This window comes from Perognathus longimembris, chromosome 16 (assembly GCF_023159225.1).
Source record: "Perognathus longimembris pacificus isolate PPM17 chromosome 16, ASM2315922v1, whole genome shotgun sequence".
In the NCBI taxonomy this organism is placed as follows: domain Eukaryota; kingdom Metazoa; phylum Chordata; class Mammalia; order Rodentia; family Heteromyidae; genus Perognathus; species Perognathus longimembris.
The window spans coordinates 42,065,153-42,086,758 of NC_063176.1; the positions used below are offsets into that span (position 1 = coordinate 42,065,153).

The 21,606-nt window shown below is 35.6% G+C and overlaps 1 protein-coding gene across 6 annotated transcripts in view; it reads right to left on the minus strand.

The window, feature by feature from the left end:
• Pcdh7 (protocadherin 7) overlaps nucleotides 1–21,606 on the minus strand; it is a 402,308-nt gene that overhangs the window by 320,752 nt on the left and 59,950 nt on the right. The window contains exon 2 of one of the 6 annotated variants that reach the window (XM_048364517.1): nucleotides 10,056–12,287. The exons of the other annotated variants lie outside the window; for them this stretch is intronic. Within the exon in view, the coding sequence (XP_048220474.1) occupies nucleotides 12,210–12,287 (78 nt within the window). The 3' untranslated portion in view covers nucleotides 10,056–12,209. Of the gene's footprint in view, nucleotides 1–10,055; nucleotides 12,288–21,606 lie in introns of those variants that run through there. 6 annotated transcript variants of the gene reach the window in all.

The window sequence follows — 21,606 nt, forward strand, 5'->3', positions numbered from 1 at the left end:
AACTGTTAATAGAATTACCAGATGGGTGCTTTATTTGTTTTTGAAGTGGTTTACAAATAGCAGCAATTAGTCACTGATGAAGACCTCTGAGTCAAGAGGTTTTTCATAATTCAACAATATGATAATTTTTTGGTATTATCTGAAAAACAATAAGTACAAAAACGCTTGTAAAAGCAACATATGTCTTGATAATTTTCTAATTATGTGTGTGTAAAACATTAAATTCTTTGGCACAGGCAGAACTTTTCTGGTGACACATTTGTATCCTAACGCACACAAAAGATTACTAGAAAATAGTGATACCATAGTTCTACAATTTGTTTTTATCTGTATTCACCCAGTAAGGGCTTAGAGTTCTATTTATTTTTCCAATAAAAAAAGAAGTAACTGCTTTTATGAAAAACAGCAGGCAGGATGGGAGTTGAACTAAAAGAAGATTTACTCAGAAATAGCACTGGAAACTAGACTCTACACTTCGGGGTGAGAAGAACAGGAAAAATCTGCCAGATGGAATTTAGCCAAATGGTGTTCTTTTAGGAATTGAGCCTCACTTATTCTGAAAGAAAAACAAAAAAAGCCAGAGACAAAGAGAAGGAATTCAGAAGAAAAAGAAAATTATATCTAAAACATCTTAAGACATCCATAAGAAAAATCACTGAATATTTTGGCCTAAGAAATGCAGCTTGTAGTGAGCTTCTTGTAAATTTTGAAATGTAATGACTGTACACTCACAAATCAATGCTCGGTTGCACATTTGACCTGTTTTCCGATGTTCATTTAGTCGATACTAACAAGTCTTCCAACCATCCCACAGCCTGAGTATGTTTGGGCTACAGTCATCTACTGTAGAGCAACACGGAGCTGAGCCTTTGTGCCTACCTCTCCCTCCTACATGGCTAAGAAAAGAAGATGTCCTGGATGCCACTTAGAATCCCCAGGGAAGCCACTGTAACCACACATGTTTTTGCTTCAACATTTAAAAAGATACCTGGGTTAAGACCTTTCCAGATTCTCAAAGTCTTCATAGTTCCAAGCAAGTATATCAGTTTAAGATGTACAAAAACAGTACTTAAGTATAGAAGGCTGTCTTCTGCCTCATGCTCTTAATTAAATTTTCACTGTTTTCTAGTATTAAATTTCATTTTTCACAAGAGATGGCCAGACGCTGTTGGCTCATGCCTGAGGCCCCAAATGTCACCGTTAAAGACAGCCTAGCTATGAAAGTCTTCAACACTGTCTCCTAATCTTGCTGGAGACGTGACTCAAGTAATAGAGCCAGCCATTAGCAAGAGAGCTGAGAAAGAGCATGAAGTTCCACTACGAATATATTCATGCATGAACACACATGCATGAGCGCGCACGCACACACACACACACACACACACTGACAATACATACACACACACGCGGACACACACTCACACACAGACAATATATGTTGGATTAAGCTTAGGAGTATAACACTAAATCAGAAAAAAATTAAATAATTCATCCTATCTTTAAAATTGCAACCAGAATCCACAACTCTAATGTTCCTGGTTTCAGGTTGTGCTTGGAAAGCCTGTATTTATATTCAAGTTCATAATGGTTACATAGAGTTGGATGGGTCTGCCAGCGTAGCATCAGCTCCAAACAAAACAAGTGAAGTATCTGTACTGTTTTTGCAGTAAAATAATGTGATTACAATTACTCAAATTTGTTATCCTCTTCCTCCTATTACTACTACAGTAATTTGTGAATGTTTCCATGGTGATTCTCTGATTCCAAGTGACATTTGTCTCTACAAGTGGATTCATATTAGCTATGTATCATGGTTGCAGAAACAATGACTGCTCAAAACAGAAGTACAAGAAGGCAATGCCTTTGTTTTGTTTACAGTTTGTTGTTTATACTTTGAACACTATTCATAATTTTACAATCTTCTTATATATTAACTTTACTAATAAGCCAATGATTTAAGTGAAGTATTTTTTTAGGTTCAAAGATGAGCTTCTAAGTTCATTTTATCAGTTCCTTCCTAGATCTTTAGTACAACCAAATTAATAAATCATTTATAAACCCCACTTTTCCCCAACTAGAATCCTTCCCAAGAAATTTTCTTACAACTAATGCTTTTTTGTTTATTTCAAGTTTTACAAAGGTGAAGAAAATATCTGGAGATGTTTACCATTCCAAAATGTCTGATAAATTAATGCCAATATATAATCTAAATATCAAGCAGATGACCAAGAACATACAAAAATAAATCTTAAGAAATCTAAAAAAGAAAACATAATCAGGTAAAATAAATGAAATTCTAAAAATGTCCTTTTATTTGGGAGGGTTTAATAATGATAACCAAGGGAAAAGTAAGCCAGGGTAGAGACTGTAAATCTTTACTTACAGAAGTAAAAGAACAGAACATCACTAGAAAAGTGTCTTGGAAGCTGCGGTGAGGACTTGAGTTGGACATGATATTTCCATGATGAAGAAGAAACAGAATGAAGTCCTGGACAGTGATAAAGCCATTGAAGAAGAAAGAAAAACAAGTTCAAAGTTTTTGACATGAGAGAGCTTGAGGCATGTCCGATGGACATAAGGAAAGTGTCCTAGTAGCTTTGATTTAGTGAATAATGCTGAGAGTCAAAGAAGAGGCAGTCGCTGATGGAGAGTGATCCCCAGTCAGGAAATGTTAGAAAACACTCAGGGACCCTGGATTTTGTTCTTGTAACAGAAAGCAACAGGAGTATTGTAGGTAGTGATAAAAAGATGTTTTCATTTACACTTTAGAGAGATCAATCCATGGAGATGTTTTGGGGGGAGTATGACAGTATCAGAGACGTAGAACAACATTGACTTGGTAGGAGGAATAAGCAAATATTGTTCAGATTTGCTGTAGATTTTTTATGTAAGGACAAAAAATTTCTGATGCAGTGGGAAACATCCAAAGCAAAAAACAAACCAAAGAAAGAAAAAAAAAAAAACAGGAGGGAATGGTGATATCTAGAATTTGACCATACAAAAAAATCTGAGAGATAAAAGCAGTATCCACTCGTATAAAAATGGTGTCTGAAAACTGAAAATTGGAGTATGTCTTCATTCGTTTCCTGCAGCTATAAGGAATACCTCGCTGCTCTCCGTAAGTGGTAGAAGGCATCCTATGGGAAGACAAAGCAAGTTTGCCATCTCAGATCTTCTCATCTTATAAAGCTACACATGCAGTCATGGGGGTGGGGATTCGGGCCTCCTATCTATATGACCTCATCTAACATCAATTATCTCCCAAAGCCTCCATTTCTATTAGTATATGGCTTTGGGGATTAAGTTTCCACACTCATTAGCTCATAAGGGAGATTACTTTCCAACATGTGTTTTGGTGGGTCTATGCAAACCATAACAGGATATTAAAGGGGAAAAATTAATGGTTTCACTTTTGCTCTGTTATATTTTGATAACATTAATAACTACAATTTCTTGAACACACACCTTCCCTGCCAAGTACATTGCTAGCAATTCCATAATTTTATTTATTCAGTTCTCCCCTAATATAATACAAAGTACTTCCTCTTATTCCCATTTTAGAAAGGGAAACAAAAACCCACTCAATTACAGAGATTAAGTAACTAGATCTAGTAGTTAGCCAGCTTTAATAGTTGACAAAGCCAACTGGAATCTGGTGCTGGAACTTTCCACACTACTCCAGTATAACAAGCAGTTACTTTACCAGTAGACAAGCTCATAGACACTCACACTGAGCACAAAGAGGTCCATGAAAACATCTGGGAAGATGAGGCATGAACATATACTACAAGACCACACACAAACACACTCTCACACACACATTATACCATATATATGTGTACATACATATATCACATACTATAAGAGAATATTATAAGACTTAGCCATGAGATTAAATCAGCAAAGAGAAATGAGAAGATGAAGTTCAAAATGGAGGAAATAAAAGTGAACACATGACACAGAATGCTCCAGAGAGAGGAACTGACTGTTGCTAATATGCTTAAGGCCTAAGACCCAAAAGACCATTGGATTCTGCAAAAGTGGATTTGTTGACTTTGTTGAAGACCACATCATTGCCATGGGATGGAGAGAAGCATCTTATTAAAAGACCAATGTATGAGAGAGGAGGAATAACAATACAGAAAGTATTCAGACATGCTTTGTTGAGGACACAGAAATTGAGGCCAATCTTGGAGGTGGTAGCTGAAGCAGAAATCTTTGAGGTTAGGCATTTTATGTTTAAAATAGATTATAGTACCACTGGTTTAAAGGTAAATATGGCATATCCTCAGAAGAGAGGACATTTATAACTAGAATATATCCTAAGCTAAACAAAAGCAATGCTTGCAAAACTGTTTGGTGTAAGTGAACTGAACACCCCATGGGGGGAAAGGGAAAGGGGGAAGAGGGAGGGGGGAGGGGGAAATGAGGGATGAGGTAACAAACAGTACAAGAAATGTATCCAATGCCTAACGTCTGAAACTGTAACCCCTCTGTACATCAGTTTGATAATAAAAATTTGAGAAAAAAATAAAACCATTTACCAGTTACATAATAATTTAAAGGAAGATGACACCTTTACTATGTTATATCTTGCTTTCAAAAGCATAAGACTTCTTGCTCAGATTTTAATATGAGTATTTGTAAGGTCAGCATTTATTTATTTTTCTTGTTATCGTTATTCCTAACTATTTCAACTTTTTGTTTCTATTCTCCTTTGTCATTTGTAATAAACTGGAAATCTTACTCAAAAAAAAAAAGACTCTATGTAATGATCTTTAGGTTTTATTCATCACATGCTAGAATCCTGCCAAACACCAGTAATCATCATCATATTTCAGCTCAAAGAGGAGGAAAAGCATTCTCTTAAGACTTCTCTTTTCACTTCTGAGATGTTGTATTTCTGTTACCTTATTTCACAATTTATTGGGGCCAAATGGTCAAACTTGCTAGATCACTCCCAAGTCTCATTGTCTACAAGTACTTCAATTCACTCTCATTTAGTGGTGGTTTGTACTTTTTATTTTTCCCTGTTTCTAAATTACTTGAAGAGCTAATTCCTCCATTTAACTTCAAAATGCGTTCATCCCTGTATTACAGGAGCAGCCATGTTTATTCAGGCAAGCCACATCCACACTTTCTCCACAAAATAATGTTCTGTCTTAGTATTTAGAAATTTCCCTTCCTTATCCACTGCCCACTGGTTCGTGCCTGTAAAATTTTAAGCTTCAAAAGCTGATTGCCTCCACTGTTTTACCCTTCCAGTATTTAGCAGTTTCCAAAGCATTCCTGACTTGACTTCTATCTCCTTCCAATTCTCATCCCCCGATAACTATTTTCAACACACTTTCCTGGGTGCAATTGATTTCTTCCAGTCTTTGACCTTCTCTTACAGCTGCCTTGCCAATCCCATTACCAAATCAGTCCTGCCATCTGCTTGCTCTCCTCCTCCTCCTCCTCCTCCTGAGCTGCCAAGAGCTCCACAGAAAATTGAATAACCACGCTGATTGACTCTGCTACAAATTTATGATTTCTCAGGTCAGCTGAACTCTTAAAACAGCTCAGCATCCCTGTTCAGTCATTTCCTCCAGAGCTGGTCTTTCACACTCCACCCAACAGCTGCTCCCACCACACCCTCCTCAGTCCCCACCCACATCCTCAAGGCCTTCAACATCAGCCTCAACCTGGGCACAGAGTTTGCCTCCCACAGCGACGGAGGCTCTCCACTGTAAACCCCATTCTGACACCAGCTCTGTATTCCCAGATAACTCTAAATTTCTTCTCATCTATACCATCCTTTATATCTCCGTAGAGTTTTTATTCTTTTGTTCAGCTGATTTGGTTGGTCCCAATTCTTTATTTCACCTTCACCAAGATCTTGTTTCACTAACGTTTACTCCTTCCTGCTCAGTTCTGAACTTTTTGCAGCCACAATATTTACCTAAATTTCCTTCTTTTGAAAACATAAATGAAGGAGGAAAAGGGAGGAGGAGGAGGAGGAGGGGGAGGGGGAGGGGGACGGGGAGGGGGGAGGGGGAGGGGGAGGGGGAGGGGGAGGGAGGAGGAGGAGGAGGAGGAGGAGGAGGAGGAGGAGGAGGAGGAGGAGGAGGAGGAGGAATAAAAAGGCAAAGGAAGAGAGGTAAAGGGAAGAAAAAAAGAAAGAAGAGAAGGAGGAGGAAGAAGAGGAGGAGGAGGATGGAGGAAGAGAAGGAGCAGTAACCAGAGGAACAAGAATAGTACAGTTAACTACTGTGGGCATTCTTTCTTTATGCTAGTAGCAAGACCAATTTACCAGATGATATTTGGCTCAGAAGAAATTTTCATCCCACATAAGACATTCAAGTACCCCCTGTGTGTCTTCACGAACAGAGGATGAGAGACCTCTTTTAAGTCATGTATGTGAAAATTGTTTCAAAGACATATTCCCCAGCCATCTCAGGTCCTTCCAAAGGTAGAGTTCCAGTGCTCTGCTCCAAAATGTCATTTCTTGTAAATAACCTCAATGGCTCTTAATAGAATCATAAGAATCACATTATGCATCCAATACTATGATTTCTTTATGTGTATCTCTTATGTTTGCTCCCAAAATAGTGAGAGCTACTTCTTAAAATGAAACCTTTGCACATTGATTTGTGGTCTCTGGGAATATAAAATGTATATCAGTTAGCTATTGAGTGCACAGTTACTTTGTATGCTTTTAATTCAAGGAAGTGTCTCATTTGCCTTTCAAAAACTATATTTTCTGGGTGACATTGATCAAGAAGCATTATCCTCATAACCTGAGTAATGAAATTGTAAATCCTTTGTACAGTGGAGGAGGAGGACTTTCATCATTGGGCTTGTGACAAAGGCTTGATTTCATCTTTCACCATTTTCTCACTCATCCATACTTAGAAAATTCACATCTCACAGAGCGTTAAGGTTCAATCTACAGCACACAAGAAACACTTGAATTTCTGTTGAGAAAATGTATCTGTCCAATTTTGCTTAATTCATGTCAAATTTATAAGAATATTGCAGATTTACTGTTAACATTTTTTCATAGGTGTTTCCATTTTACCTTTTGACAGTGATATGCATTCTATTTTGTCTAGGACACAAGTGCCAGAAAGGTCTTCTATTACATGATGACTGTAGAATCACCCATGCAAAAATGAATAATTGGTGATATTTGGTGAATTCTTGCTAAAACATCCACACAGTACCTGGCTTAATCTCATCATATGGTCACAACTAATTTATGAAGTAGGTATTATTAGAAACTTTGGGTTATGTATCAGAAAAAGGGAAGAAAGGACATGCAATTTGTACAAACATCATCAACCTAGAAGAATATAAATCACATTGTAAGCATAAGCAAACCAGATTTCAAACTCTAGGTGTTATCCACTATATTCTGCCATGTAAATGCATAGTGTAGTAAGAGCCTAGCCTATTATATTACCATTAAACTGTGAACTCTGTCTATTCAGTTGCTATTTTCTTCAGTTCTCCTAGATTGAAGCAGGAAAAGATTCACTTAGAATTTTTTTCAATGCAGAACTACATATTTATAGTAATATGCGCTGATCCCACAAAGCAAGCAAATTGGGAAAGAATTTTCCTTCTTTCCTGTCTAAGGTATTTAAAGCAGACTATTTCTGATTCTGTCTTTATCTACTATTTCTGTGTGCTAGAACATTGGAACACCTTTCAATTCTAAGTCAGGCAGGCTGAATCAACCTCTCTCAGGCTGTTACATGCATGATCTAACGAGCCAAAGAATTCATCACTCAACCCTCAAAGATTTTCAGAACTTGTCACCAAATTCATGTTAGCATTTAAAATCCTCTTCAGTATCTAGAACCAGGTAGCATAGCTATTGAACACAGCCTTTGGAACTAGGTGTAGATGCTCCAAGCTCAGCTGTCTTCTCCAAGTCTTGTAACCTTACAGTTATTGACACTATATCTTATTTTCTTAAGTTTTTGTGCATATGAAAAAAATAATTTGTAAGTAAATGAAATATCTGAATATAAGTTGTTGGTTGGGGATTTCCATTCCTTGTTTTCCAGAGAAAGGCCAATGGAAGAGAAAGGGATGCTGAGAGACAGTGGAGTGAGAGCCTTAGTAGACAGAAGTCTGAAAGTCTCCCACCTAAATTTCTAATCTCATGTAATGAAGAATGCATAAAACAAAATCACTTCCAAAAATGCTCAGAAATTCAACTAAATGTAAAAGTAAAAAGCCTATGACAAGTTAAACAAAAATCTGTGATAATTATTCGTGCCCATTCATGATTATGAGAGTGACATTATTTTACAAATCATGATGCTTGCAACCAAAGAAATACACACACACACACACACACACACACACACACACACACACACACACACACTTCTGTAGTTGAGGAGTACCAAGGTACATAAAAGTACTGTTTCTGTGTGAGGCATTTTGCCACCAAACATTAATCTGGTAACCAACAGTCAGTCACAGTCTGCCTATTGCTTCTTTTAAGCAGAGAATTACCATTAGATAAAAGAGTCTACAGTAATAAACATCAGGGACTACTGTTTGCTTTGCCTCTGAACTCAACTAGGATGAGTCAAGCCTTTGAAGTCATGGAGACCTTCATGTGCAGATCATGAACTTGGTCGGGGGTGGGGGTGACTAAGAGCAGGAAGAACTGGTTTTCTCACTTTAATATTCTTCAGGGAATCCATTTCAGCTCAATGAAGAACAAAAAGGTTTTCTCTGTTACAAAGTGAGTAATTCTGTACTTGGGTGCTGTTTGCTTCAATTAATTTATGGGCATCTATGATCCTAGACCAGGGTTTATTCATACCTTAATATATATCGTCACTAGGGTAAGTAAAGGGTACAGAAGAAACAAATATGAATTTATACTTTTTGTTTTGTTTTGTTTTTTGCCAGTCCTGGCACTTGAACTCAGGGCCTGCACTGTCCCTGGCTTCTTTTTGCTCAAGACTAGCCCTCTGCCACTTGAGCCACAGCTCCACTTCCGGCTTTTTCTGTATACCTTATGCTGAGGAATCCAACCCAGGGCTTCATGTATACAAGGCGAGCACTTTACCACTAGGCCATATTCCCAGACCTGAATTTATACTTTTCTGTGTTGTTTTGGTTTTATTTGTTTTGGTTTTGTTTTGTTTTGTTCGGTGCTGGGTTTGAAATCAGGGCCTGGGCACTGACCCTGGGCCTCTTTGTGCTCAAAGCTATTGCGCTATTGCTTGAGCCAAGCACCACTTCTGGCTTTTTCTGAGTAGTTTATGAGAGATAAGTCATACAAACTTTTCTTCCCCAGCTGGCTTCAAATTCCAATCCTTAGATCTTAGCCTCCTGAGTAGCTAGGATTACAGGTGTGAGCCTGGCTTTCCTTCTTAAAGCATGTGGTGTGTTTTGGTCCAGTTTAGGCTTAAAAAAATTATATGATTCTCTTAGCACTGTTGTAAGGTAAATCTCCATCATGAGAAACAGAGAAACCATATTTTGAGAGATCAAATTGGGAGTGTTTATTGAAGAGCCAGCAGCTGCAGGTGGACTCCTGTCACAATGACCTGCAGCCCCTGGAACACACTCAACAGTGTCAGTCAAACAATGAGAGCAGAGCCATGAGAGTAGAGAGAACAGAAAGAGCAGGAAAACAATACCAAGAAACCAGACCAACTCCAATGGAAAGCTGAAGTTGGATGCCATGATGAGTGAGGAGAACCAGAGAACCAGGGAACATGAGGCATGGTGTAATGGTGCCTGAGCTGGTATGAGCTAAATAGTGTCAGGGCCAGGGGAGTCAGAAGAAACACAAGAGTCTCTTGGGGCTGGGGATATGGCCTAGTGGCAAGAGTGCTTGCCTCGTATACATGAGGCCCTGGGTTCAATTCCCCAGCACCACATATACAGAAAATGGCCAGAAGTGGCGCTGTGGCTCAAGCGGCAGAGTGCTAGCCTTGAGCAAAAAGAAGCCAGGGACAGTGCTCAGGCCCTGAGTTCAAGCCCCAAGACTGGCCCCCCCCCCCCAAAAAAAGAGTCTCGTGAGGAGTTCAAAGCACAGGAATGACAGGTCCAGGAACCTAGCAACTAACTCCCCACACCTGCCTCTAAGAATTCAGGCATACCTATCGCCTGGGAGATGGGACTTCAACTTTCTCTACCACAAAGAAAAGATGGAGCCAGCTAAATTTTATTCCCTATCCACCACTTCAAGACAAGTGGTCAATATTGATTACTAATGTGGTCAGTAATGAGTATCAGTTTGTAATATTTGTAAGTTACCAAATACTTAGAAGTTAAGTCTTCACATCTGCCTATTTGGTGATAGCGCAGAATTTGTCATCAATACTTATGATATATTCATGATATATTTCTTAAAAACTCCTCACAACTATCTCTGTATTCTAAATGCCAACATTATAAACATGTTTTATGTCCCATTGTGCTTTAAGAGAGTTAATAAAATAGGAAATATAGGCCACTTACAAAGCAGTTTTATTTTATTGTTTTGTTCACAAAAAATATTCAATACAATAGAATTGTACAGTCTGTCTCATAATTTATTCTAATAGCATAAATAAAGACAAAATAATCCCTGTAATATTACAGGTAGAGTACCAACTGCAGTTGATTGTCACATAGAAAGAAGAGGTAAAAATCACAACTACAAAGTTAATTTGCAAAATAGAAATGAATACAAACAGCAGAGAACAATAGTTTGAAAGTCATTATGGCACATGGTGACTACAAAAAGTATGCCCATCTTTTTCAAATATTTACTAGGTCCTCTAGGTCAACGTGTGTTAGGTTATTTTGATTGAAGAAAAGTGAAGGCAAATACATGTTGCTATTGACAGGATAAGGAGTTACAGCGAAAACACAAATATTCTTTAGCCCATGATTCAGATTGAAACAGCCTGAAGGAATATAATATGACATCTCAACTGTCAGCAGGCTGATTTCACATGAGACTGTCTTCATTAATTTCAGACACGGGTACCATCTTAATTTAAATGGCTCGATCACATTAAATACTGTATTTAATTGGAGAACTTTTGCAGTAGTTATTCTATTTTAAGATTTGTTCCTTTGTGGATAATAATCTTTAATAATAACAGATGAAATGGCTTGTGACAGTTTACCTCTTTACATTCTAGGTAACAACTGAAAAGTGCAAATGCTAGCCATTAAATTTTACCTTCCTTCATAACAAGTAAAAAGCAATACATATCCATATATGCACACCCATACAAAAATTGAACTTTATATTTACGCAGAATCTTCATTTGTGCAAGTAACTATAATGCAAAGAGGTATTCCTGCATGCAATATATCTTTAATTAAAAAATGAAAAGCCCTCCTCTCCATACATAAATGCATAGGACCACAAATTTCAGAGACCAGTTTCCTTTTAATATAATGGCCATACATTCCTTAAATGCTTATGTGGTTTACCCTAAATTCAATCAGAAAATGCATTAACGTATCTGTTAAATAGATTGTGATTTATCTTTTGTTTTTACACACTAATAAGTATGTTTCAATAAGTATCAACATGGCCTAAATTTTATTTCTTCTCCTGTCCTCGTTTCTCATGCTTCCTGATTGAACACTGTCTTTCTTCTTAATGCCTTATTAAATAGCATCAAATGGTGTGATTTTCTTGGAATTCAATCCTGAGGTATACTCTTCCATTTTCTTTGTTGATCTAGCACAGGCCCAGGTGATTTCTACATAATGCATCCAGTTAGCTGAAGCAAGGCAAATGAAATCACATCTATACTAATCTCCAAGTTATTAATTATAAATAGGAGGAAGGTATCCATCGCCACACTGCTTGAGTCCATTCAAGTGCAAACTGAAGAAAAGGGATATCCTCTTCGTCTCTTTTATAGTCCTGAGTTTAGCAATATCTGCTTTTGTCTCTCCACAGTAACTGGAAAGATGACAAAACCTCTCTCACATCCCCTACTTTTGTTCCACATTGAGAACTTGATTCTTTGTACTTGTTTGCAAAGTATAGTTTGATTCTTTTCTCCCCCCAGAGATCTTGAGTTAAAAATCACTTCTTCAAAATCAGGGCTTCATTTTAATAGCCTAGTGATTCCCCTTGGGAATGGATTTCTTTTCTTTTCTTTCTTTTTTTTTTTTTTTAATGCAAGACATATCTAGGTCTATTAGGATCCAACATATCGTGTTGGGACATGGCATGAATTTCACTTACGAGCACACACATTCATTTTACACGATTCCTCAATGTGGCCAGGTGGGTTCGTGGTCTGCACTGTATCCACCTATAAAAAATACAAAAATATATGTCTGCTTTACAGGGATGTGAGTAAGGTTTTGCCAGCCACGTTCCAAATCTTGAACTGCACATCTGGGCCGATGGTATTCTCTTTCCTTCTTTAAGATGCACTGGCAATTGTCATAACCTTTGTCAGAAGTTACAGACATATCCGTTCTTACCACAATTAACAACCCTGGGACATCTAAATCAATACAGAGGACTAGTCTCAAGAATGCTGTCTGACAAGAAATGTTTGCATGGTATAGGGAATATCAAGTTAATTGTGTTTTGGGTTCAAGTGCTGCAAGACAATGAAATGTTGGATGGAGAGATGTTGGAGCCAAAAAAAAAAAAGGAATGAGATTTTGCTATGTATGTTTTTATAACTCGTACGTGCTAGAGGTAACAAAGCTTGATCTCAGCATTCACATTTTTAAAAGCACTTTTATTGTCTAAAATACAATCATTAGATAGCACACAATCTGCGCAAATGATGTTACATACAAATGGGCTCTTGAAATCAAATTAAGGACAAAGTAGTCTTTCTCCCCTCAAAAATCATAATTGTGAAAGAACAATATTTTCTAACTATCTAATAGGAGAGAGAGAGAGAGAACATTTTCAAAATATGTTTGATGATAATCTAAATTTTAAATAGTATTAACTATTTCTAGGACAGACACCAGTGGCTTCTGCCTAGAATCTGAGCTATTCATGAGACTGAAATCTGAGAATTGAGATTCATAGCCAGTCCAGTTAGAAAAGTCTGTGACACTCTTAGCTCCAAGCAACCAGCAAAGACGCACAAGTAGTAGAGCTGTATCTCAAATGGCAGAACAACAGACTTGCAAGGAAAAAAACCACAGCACAACAAAACCTAAGGTACACAGGTGAGGCCCTGAGATCAAGCCTCAGTACTGACACAAAAACTAAATAAACACTAGGAAATATTTTTCTGAAATATTTGAGACTGACCAAGAAGCATTATCTCCTTGTAGCATCAGAAAAATATTAAACATCACTTTCCAATTTGATTGTAGGAAACAATGTATGTAAAATCTTTAATAACTTGGAATGTTACCCAAAATGATAAACCATTTTGACAAAACAAGTATGGTATAGTTCAATAACCAAAGTATTTAGCCTTCACCAATGGGATGCGAAGAGAAAAAAAAAAAAATCAGCCTAATTTCCAAAGTAATACCATGTCAACACACAGGAGTCAAAGTCAGGAAAAAAGTAGGTGATTTCTTTCCTTGAATGCTTAATCAATTTAAAATTAAAAGTAAATGGTGCAATAAAACAAGTTAATACCTCATTTTGAAATTAATCCTTTGGATTCATGAGCATGAAATAGTTGGGGAAATATTCTGACTGTGGATTATCAACTCTAGCTGTGAAAGTTTAGACATCTTTAAAACCTGTCTTCATTTTTAATTAAATTTTATCTAGTCCAGTAATAATAACAATAGTTTTCTTTTTCTAGCAGCTCAAAAAGTTAACATAATTAGGAGAGTCTATTTATTACCTAGCCAGGGCACAAATCTACATGATTCAAACTATAAACTTTGTGTGGACATGGCTTAGTTTAAACATTACTGTACATTTAGATGTGAAAATTCTTTACAAAGAAGTGAAAGCTAATAACCAATGGAAACTTGGGTTTTGTGTTTTGTTTGCAAATGAATTGAAGCAAACATGTAGCTGAAAAGCATGCCAAGACATCACACTGGGACTTCCTGCTAAATACACTTCCTGTATGTCATATAGTTCTTTAGTACTTAACTACTTTGTGAAGCTTTTCATTCAAAATGTGAATATTATAGAATGTTATGATATGTACAGTAAGGAAACATCATGAACACTATTTGTACTTTCATCTCAGAATTGATATGTTTGGTTGGTAATAAAAAATTGGTTTCATGTTTGAATGCTAATTTGGGAACAGCTAATTGAAGCAATTTCTATTACTTATTGTATCATAGTATCAAACATAAAATTCTGAAATTTTAAAATTGCATGGATTTTTTTTTACTTTCAATTACCTGTTATATGACTTTAAATTAAGAAACATATATCCCTCTTCAAACAACAAATACTCTCTGTTTAACTAGCATGTTTTCACTATTTTTCCCCATAAGTTTTTTTAAAGCATTGATAACCTAAGCTTGATAACCGATAACATTAAGCTTCCTTATTAGTTCTTACCATATAAAAGTCATTTTGCCCTTTGTTCAAAGGGCAGATCAATGTAAATGTTTATGCAGACAAATCATACTTCAGTTAAATAATTTAAAGAAATCAGATGTTTCAAAGTGTTTCTTTTATTTTTTAAAGCTATAACTTTCATTTTAATTATATGTCTAAGAATATAATGCATTAGAATAATATATTCACCCACCTTCTTTCCACCCAGTATAATGGAATCCTTTTTATTAGGATGTTATTTAGAAACAGAATTCTCACAGAACTCTCACTTAAGTGCTTATGAACAGACTTCTGTTTTAGTGGTTCTAAGCTTTGAAGCTCTAAACAAATATGAATATGTCCCATATTCACCTGTCACTAAAGCCAAACAGATATACTCTTTCCTCACCATTAAAGATTACCATTTAGAAGCAAAACTACATGTCACAAGTCACTTATTGAGCTCATGAGAACTACTTAGGAATGACAGTTCTGAAAACTGTTGTTGGCCACGGCTGGAAATGGCTGTTACCAGGATATGGGTCCTTTGATTTGAATCAGCTAATTAAAATGGCCCTGGAAGCAATTTTCTGATCACTGCCACTAAGGAGATAGGCTCCAATAAGTCGGACCTAAGTCAGTCCGCTCCAATTCAGTTGAAATTGTATAGAGAAAAGGGTTTCTTTTTCATCATGTTTCAACCTTCTTTATCAATTTTTTAGTATTGCCCAGACAACAAGTACTACATACACAGACACACCCCATAGATAAGGGGAGGAAGTCAAGCTATTTCTCCAGAACTTCCTACCATACAATTCGAGTACTTCACTCAACTTCCATTTCCTAACCAGAGACGGAATAAAGCTGGGAACTTAATTTTTAAAATGCATCCATTGGTTTACAATAGCAATAGATAGGCTGGAGGCATTGCTGAAGTTGTAGGGTATCTATCTATCAAGTAGAAGACAGTTCAAATCCAATAACACACACACACACAGTTGTCCCATTTTCCACTCTTGGGCAACAATCAGTAGCTAATAGTAAAAGTAAATGAACTAAGCAAAGTAGGAAAAGGATTCAGATCTACATCTACAAATATATGAAATATTCTTACCTAAGAATAGACCATCTTTTTGACTGTGATTAAAAAAATCATAAACCAGGTAATATGTATACATAGGAAGGGCAGGTATGTATTTTTCTACTTACTTTCATTAGGCATACGTCAGTGCTAAATCATGCACCTATGTAATTGATGTAGATTAAGTACAAATACCTACTGAGTACATTTGAATATAATTGGCAATATATAAAATGGTTCTATGAATATTCATTTTTTTCCTTGACTAATGTTCAAATCTTGTAAAATGTGAAAGGCATCAGAGTACATTTCACAACACAGAACTCCAGTAGATGCTACTTCCTACAACCTAGAGGCAGGAAGTTAATATTGATACTTCAGAGTAAATAACTGATATAAAACATGATCCTTTATTACCAGCTAGATTCAATTATTAGCAAGGAAATTTTATCTGCATGAAGAAAGAAAATACTAGGATATACTAAAGAGCTATTTGGAATGGAAAGCCGCGCATGTGGGAAAATACAGGATTTAGGGAGATGAAGGTATATGAGGAGGATAATTCTGGATAGCATTTTAATGTTTTCTTTTTTCTGATTTATATGAATTATTTAGCAAAAATCACAAATTATAGTAATTACGAATAATTCCAGTATCTATACAGATGTTAATGGGGCTCAAAACATACTTCCGGAACATACGAGACATTGGTATTTGAGAAAACACAGAAAGCAGGGTAAGGCTCTCTTAACCATGCTTTCCTTTTTGAAACAGCCTTCCTTCTTGAAACAGGTCTTTAGTTTCTGGGAGATGTGTATAGCTGAGAAGTGTAAATACTTGGACGAAAAGAACATCCTTCTCTCTGAAAACACAACACATGAAAATATATAAAAGCAGCCTTTGCTAAATTCCCTCCAGTTTATATCTATTAGTTAAGTCTTACTTCTCCATGACTATCCACTATGCACATGTGTCTTTTTCTTTGTGCCTTTATTTCTCCACAAAGTATTTCTGTGCCATGTGAAACATAGAAATTTTCCTATGTTTAATCTGTGTTTATTTATTGACTGAACCTATCTTTTATGATAAGGATAAGACATAAACTCACCAATTGCTGAGGGAAAACAAAACATTTCCTCCCCACAGTGTGTATGACTGCTTGTGCTTCTCTGTCTAATTTAACCTGACAAAGTCCTTGTGAAGTATGGAGCATAATTTTGCTCATTTTACATTCGAGTGAATGGAAGCTAACAAAGCTTAATCTTACACAAATAAGTGATGAAAATTAAGGCCTCAAACTGAGACTTTTGGGTATTAATAAATTTTTTCCATTATACTATTGGCTCAGAATTCATTTTTATTCTGACCTTAAATCTTAGTAGAAACAGCTAAGTTATAAGTACCTCCATTATTTAGTATAGTAGAAAAAACAGCAAACACATTCAAATTTCCTAAACTACTATAAATGAATGCCTTTAAGTTCATTTATCCTTCACTACCATAATTATTATATTTACAAATACATCACAATTCTATCATTTATTTAACTTCATATATAATTAAGATTAATTCCCTCCAATCAAAGAAAGAGAAACTCATAACTAATTGACCTTTGTAAGAATACATTCCTTCTATCACACACACAAAATGTGATTTAATACTTGTTTTTCTAACAGTGTTAAAGAATAGAAGCTTTTCAGATTTTTAGTCAACAATAAAATTACCCAGGTAAGGAAAAAGGGTAAATAATATTATACCAATTTCTCATCATCAGTAATTTGTCAAGACTTCAGAGTATGAATGATTTGGGGCCTAACAAAAGAGTGCCCTGAGTTGGACAGCAAAACAATCAATATATATTGACCGTATGCCTGTTAGAATCATAGAATCTGTGTTAGAAACAATGCCAAAAGTTACAGAGTCCAACCACAGAAAAACAAAAACTGAGCTTCCTAAGAGATGGGCCTGGTTTTCAGGAAATTTCTCTTTGTCTTTCGAAGAGCTATACAACTTACTCATTTTAAATGCATAGTAACCTTTGGAGAGAAAAGTTAAAATTCAGGTAGGTAAAATTATGAGAGATACAAAGATTAGAATAGGAAAAAAAAGTCAGAGCGATCCAAATATTAGAATAGGAAACAAAAAGTCAGAGTAGTAGGAAGAGGGTTCACTGACTTTTAAAAGATGGGAAAGCTGAAGAGCCCTGGAAAGGAAGGAAAACTGTGTTCCAGGAAGATGAAATTTGTGAGGAAATGAGATGAAGTCAGAAGGCAGTAATCAACTTCTACCTCCTCATTGCAGATTTTCTCTCAACTATGTCAGGGGCTGTTTTTCTCTCCTTTCTTTAGGTCAAATTTATAAATCATAGGAAGAAATGTAATAGGAAAAATTCAAACAAAAATGTTCCCAAATACCCTCACTTGCAAATATACCGGGAAAATAAGTCAGTAAATGTTTTTAAAAAGACAATACATGCAACTAAAACTTATTTGTTAAGAAAAGGCTAATGGAGCAATGTATCTGCAGAATGGTACTTTAGACGTATATATATATGCGGAGTAATGTTTTAAAACAGCCTATTCTAACATCTTCAAGCCTCTAGTCTTAGTTCATATTTTTCTTAATTCTATTTTAAACAGCAATTTCAAAAAAGACCATTTTCTGAATCAAGAGGAATAATGATCCAGATACCATTATGCATTGTATAAGTAGAAAGAAAAAAAAACCCACAGTGAATCCCACATTAGAGTCCAGTTCCATTTACATTTGGCTAATGTGAAACACTGATGCATTTATAGTCTTGAAACACATAATAAAAATGGAAAATATTGCAAATTTAAACTATCATCATTCTCCACTTCAGAATGTAATATTGGCCATCTTTGCAAACCAAAGCAATCCTGGCTACTATTCATGTGCCAAAGCAATAAACTGCCGGAGAGAAACAGGACTCAATGTTAATGAGAAGACAAGTGAATAGCAAGCTTGGCTGTCCTTAAATGCCACTGAAATTACAATCATGTGCCTGAAAAACTGAGAGCTACTTAGGGAGCCTTGAGCATTCACAGAGGCGAGTAGGAGCAGTTAAAGTGTTTCCAGGTGATGGATAAACTCACTGAGTTTAATCCACTAAAAATCAAACAAAATTAATGTCCAATGAATTAATTAAGACTTGAGAATGTAAATGTCAGACAAAACATAACTAAGTAAAACTACCAAACTTTTTCCTGATTATAAAAGATCCGTTAAAAACATGAGGATTGGCACAGTGGTTATGCCATCTCTTTCACTTGCAATAAATGAAATTTCTATCATGAACAAAATTCACTTGTAATGGGATTTGTGGTTCACTAACTTCCTGTCCATTAGAAATTTCTAGAACTTTTTCATAAACTTTCATAAATACTAAGGCTTGGTAAGAATGTATTTAGATATTGATTTTAGTACACAGAGAAACATTACATTTATAAGTAATGCAGAAATGTAATCTCAGAGATAAGAAAGCCAGCTGGGTTCTTCCTCTAACACATTTTGCACTTTACCAGTGATAATTTCTAAAGAGATGACAAGACATGCTCAATAAAATACTGAAGACCTAGAACTAAAATTAAATGTTCTCCCTCTCAAATTGATATATATTTCCATTTAAATTTAGAATAGCATTGTAAAGAAGTTAGAGATTTACAAATGAGACTCTTTAAACAAAGATCAAACATCTCTAATTGCAGTATGTCCTAACAGTGAACTACAGGAAAGATGCACAAGTTACATGACAATCCTTCTCATTTGTAATTTTTGTTGGCTCATCAAAAAAGAAGCAGCTCAATATGCAAACATACCAACTATCAAAGCAATCCTCTATAATAAATAAATATTTCCTTGTGGGGTGAACTTTCAGAACTGTCTTTACAATTGAAGTCTGAAATATCAGAAGAAATTAAGAAAACTGATTTTAAGCCAAGCTTTGTTGACCTCATTTCAGAATTTTGGAGGGTGTTTCCAATCAATACTACATCAATATTTTAAATATGTTAAATATGCCTCTTATGTGAAACTTCATACTTTAAAATGGGTCACAGTACTTATGCAGTTAATTACAAAGCAATATAGTATTTCTGTATATGAAAACAATTTTATTTGCTTCTTTTGTCTACTATTTTGCCTTACAAGTGAAATGTGATGTATTATTTTAATTAAAGTCTACCAAATTATCATAACAATTTTATGTGCTACAAATAATTGGCTTTTTCTTCTGTGCTCACTTTTTGTTAATGGAAGCAGATCAATTTATTTTTTTAATTTAATGATACTTAGTATAAAGTACCAGAAGACCACAGGGAAAAAAAGTCAAATGAGGTGCCTAATGAAGTGACCTTTGTCATCTAGGACATAAAATAAAATTAAGACTACACTAATGCAATGAAAATATGTCAGTATTTCCACAGAGTTAAAAGGATAGATAACATTATGGCTCAGAGCCAAACTATAACAAGAAACTTGCCATACATAAAAAGGATAGTCCTCTTAATATGAAAAGTAGAGAGGCTCTAAAACGAAATAAAATGTGTAAATAAATCACATCAGAAGGATGTTTTAATGTATGACATGAATTATTATTTTTCATGGAACAGAACAGGTAATCCAGATAAAGCTTCATACAACTAGGTATCTTTTTTTTCTAACAAAGGGCATACTAAGCACATAAATGCACATGGAAAGTATTAAAAGTGAGTAAAAACAGACTATAATTATAATATACAAAAGCATTTTACATGAGATTGCTAACTATAGCAGTAAGATAAGAAAAGCTCAGAGAAAAATATGAACCAGCAATCAAGTCAACTCATTACTTATGGACTCTCAAACACAAAGTTGAAATAATTACTTTCTAGTATAATTTCTAAAGGACATTACTAAATGTGTACATACTCTGATAAATGATGATGGTCAAAGCTTCTCTTAATGTGGAGTTGTTCCCTTGTGTTCTACATATTTTAAAGTCAACCTCCTAAATTACTTTTTAACATTTCTGCTGCTCTTGCCTTCTTCATCACATTGGTAACCATTTTCAATGAGTGACTGTCACAAAAATTCCACTGAGGGTTGAAGAGATCTCAAGTTACCTCTTAAGGCCATTACGAAAGCAACAGTATCAGCATTCACAGCATTCACGTTTAACAGGCAACAAACTCAGGAACTAAAAAGTTCACTTGTCCCAAACCATAGTCTAAAAGCATCACAGTGGGGAAGTTTTACATCCAGGAAATCTCCTTCCCCTCATTTCTATGACACTATTTCTTTTCTAATTATTGGCAAGAAGCATAACATTGAACTATACTTAGGTGGTTCTTATTTCTTGTTGTTGCTTTTAATGTTGCCATTGCTTTCTTTAGTTCTTAAGATAGGGTTGCCTCAAACTCATGATCATCTTTCTTCCCCTTCCAGAATAGTACTAGGATTAGGGATTTTCTGTTTTCCTTTCTTTTGTTTTTTCTCTCTCTTTTTCTCTCTTACACTATTTTCTCATCCCTCTATCCTTCTTCTTACGTATGCCCCTCAGACACACACACTACAAATCAAAATAACAAATTACATTTCCAAAGGAAACCAATCTTGTAAAGATAGTTACACAACTAAATGGCATTGTCTGTAGGTTTTCCTCCATTCTTAGTGGTGTCAAAGATCTCAAAAGATTCCAAGTAAAAACTAAGTCAAGAAAAGGATGTCTCCCAACTATCTAAAGAAATATTGCTAGGAAGAAATGCTTCCTCAGAGATGATGCATGCATATTTTCAACAAATACATATTTGATTTACTCCATTTGTTTTAGGCCAAAGAGGGAAAGGGGATCTTTGACAAAACTGTCATCTTTAAAACACGGTGATATTTCATTTCCCCCCTTCTGCACTATTCAGATTGCTTTGAACTGAAATGCTTCCAGCAGCTCCTGTGTCCAATTTTTCAAAGCTGTCCTTTCCTAGTAGATCTGCTTAAACAAAATACTTATGTTGTTAGAAAACAGAATAAACATACATTATAAAAATACATTCTATTC